This window comes from Haliaeetus albicilla, chromosome 5 (assembly GCF_947461875.1).
Source record: "Haliaeetus albicilla chromosome 5, bHalAlb1.1, whole genome shotgun sequence".
Taxonomy (NCBI): Eukaryota; Metazoa; Chordata; class Aves; order Accipitriformes; family Accipitridae; genus Haliaeetus; species Haliaeetus albicilla.
In genome coordinates, this window is record NC_091487.1 from 6,526,644 (window position 1) to 6,529,159 (window position 2,516).

General features: G+C 58.6%; 2 protein-coding genes across 2 annotated transcripts in view; both read right to left on the reverse strand.

Annotated features, from left to right (window-relative positions):
* The window catches only part of LOC104318720 (potassium channel subfamily K member 16), a 110,193-nt gene that overhangs the window by 83,872 nt on the left and 23,805 nt on the right, over nucleotides 1–2,516 (reverse strand). The gene's annotated exons all lie outside the window — the stretch shown is intronic.
* Nucleotides 1,455–2,405, reverse strand: LOC138685313 (inositol 1,4,5-trisphosphate receptor-interacting protein-like 1). The gene has a single exon (XM_069782968.1). It carries the CDS (start codon nucleotides 2,346–2,348, stop codon nucleotides 1,455–1,457), a length of 894 nt encoding a protein of 297 aa, XP_069639069.1. The 5' UTR covers nucleotides 2,349–2,405.

A 2,516-nucleotide genomic window follows, 5' to 3' on the forward strand; every position in this document is an offset into this window, starting at 1 on the left:
CCCATAAGGACGACACAGGGCGACTGATCCAGAGATTTCCCGTGATTCCTCATGGATTCATACGTTGGCGTCCTCATCCTGGCTGGGTGATCCATAGCAGACTCCTGCAAGGACGTCCGCTTTATTAGCTTTTCCCCTAATCTTTACGCAGAGGCTCTCAACCATGTCGTCCCCAGCTGCAAGCGCTGTACAGTCCGACCCCTCCTTTACATACAGCGCTGCCCCTCCGCCTCGCCTGCCCTGCCTCTCTCTCCTGAAGAGCCTGGAAGGGTCCGTCACTGCACTCCAGTCACAGGACTCTTCCCAGCAAGTGTCCCTTAGGCCAGCGATGTCGTTGCTCTGGGACCGAGCCGAGGCCTCTAGCTCCTCCTGTCTCTTCCTCGCACCGCGCGCTTGAGCCCACAAACGTTTCAAACGCGCTCCTGTGTCCTCGGCACATCGTGGAGCAGAGCGAAAGCTCTGCGCACCGTTCCTCCAACATTGTCGCGCCATCCCTAGCTTATCACTAGCAGGACTGATTTTACCCCTTCCCCCCTCCAAACCTAGTTTAAAGCTCTTTCAGTCAGCCCCGCTCGCTCGTGAGCAAAAATACTTTTCCCCCCTTGAGAATGGGGGAATCTTGTCAGGCCCCAGCAGGCCTGGTGTCGCGTAGACCATCCCATGGTTGAAAAACTCCAAATTCTGGCAGTGACGCTAGCCTCGGAGCCAGGTGCCGATACGCTGCGTCCGCCTGTGTGTTTCGATGTCATTCCCTCCAGCTGGGAGGACAGAGGAGAATACTACCTGTGCTCCTGACCCCTCTACCAATCTGCCCGAGGCCCTCAAGTCTCTTTTGCTCGCCCTTGGAATTCTCATCACGACTTCCTTGGTACCCACACGAAAAAGCAAAAGCGGCTAACAGTGAGGGCCGTACAAGGCTCACGAGTTTCCCGGGAACGCCTTCAACCCGAGCCGCAGGGAGGCAGGCGGCTTCCCAAAAAGGCAGGTCTGGTCGGCAGACCGGGGCAGGAGTGAATGAATTCTTTACGTTGCTTTGCCTGGGCGTGTAGCTCGTGCTCTACCTACTGAACTGTCCTCTCTCAACCCGCAAGCTTTCCCACTTTTACCCTTCAGATTCTCTCCACCGTGCCACTGCGGGCAAGGCACTGAGGAGCTGCGTGATGATGCTAAGCTGCCTGCTGGCATTAACCCGCAGCACCTGGGAAGCCAAAGCCCAGTGAATCACTGAGACCAGAGCCCACTGCACCAGCTCTTCTGCAAGATGCTCCCCGACGCCGTGGCAGCTGAGCTGTCAGCACCCTATGCCCGCATTCCCCAACCCAGAGACGCACGGACACTCACGGACACGGCCTTTGTCCAAACAAGAGATTTATTGACACCTTTGCGCACGGTGGATCTCCCGGAGGGAATGGACTCTCCGGCCACGTCCTGCTGCTGGTAACGCTGGTCTCTGCCTACTCGACGCTCAGCAAGGTGTCCAAGCCATCTTGCTGCACCACAAATGTCATCACAATCAGCAGGGGACTATTGGAAGCGTTCGTCAGCCGGAGCTTGCAGGAGCGCCTGGAGGGCAGCACGGTTAAGCGGTGGTGTCTCGACTGAGGCAAAAGCTTCCAGGATGCTTTTACCAAGAACTGGAACCAGCGGGTGGTTTTCTCCATGTCTAGGTAGGGGCCGGTGCAGAGGGTGCCTAGGAGGCTGGGACTCTGATTTTTCCTCAGCTTCTCCTCGGGGTGGTGCAGGAAGCACAGCATGTCCTCCACCAGCTGCTCCCTCGTGCAGGTGCACTCCAGCTCCACGCGGAGCCTGGAGTTCCTCGCTGGACTCTCCCCCCTGTTGCCCAACTCCAGGTGGAAGGAGTGCCCACGGGGCGGGTTCAGGGGCACGAGCAGGTTGTAGGCAGCATCATCCTTACAGAGACTCCAACCTTCTAAGGCGCTTCTCAAAACGACAGCTGGCTTCAGTCGCGGCATAAAACTATTCCTGGAAAGCGTTTGGCACATATGGAGAAGTTCATCCACCATCTTATCCACCATCATGAACGATTCTGGCAGGTCCAGGAGGCGCTTGAGCGAAATTCTGCCCACATCCACTGCAACACAGGAATTTACTTCTTCCTCCTCCTTAGCCGCCTCCTTGCTACTGCTGGCTGGCTGACGGCTCCTTTTCCTGAGCCACCAGCAGAGCCCGAAGAGCAGGAGCAGGACTCGAGCAACAGCCGGGAACTGCCACTGCTCCAAGGCAGCAAAGAGCAGGGCTCCCCAGGCAAAGCCGCTCTGCTCCAGCTCCTGCAGAGCATTCCGGATGATGCTTTGCACAACCAGGCCGAAGAATTGTCTGGCAGCCATGGCCTGCAGGAGGAGGGAGAGAAGGGGTTCAGTGGGGCTGGGAGGGAGGGAGCTGGCGTCGGGGGGAGCAGGGCCGGGAGCCGCAGGGAGCTGGGGGCAGGTAGGAGAGGGGGCGAGGCAGCTGGGAGGCAGCAAGGCCTGCGCCCAGCCCCGGTGGAGGCCGAGAAC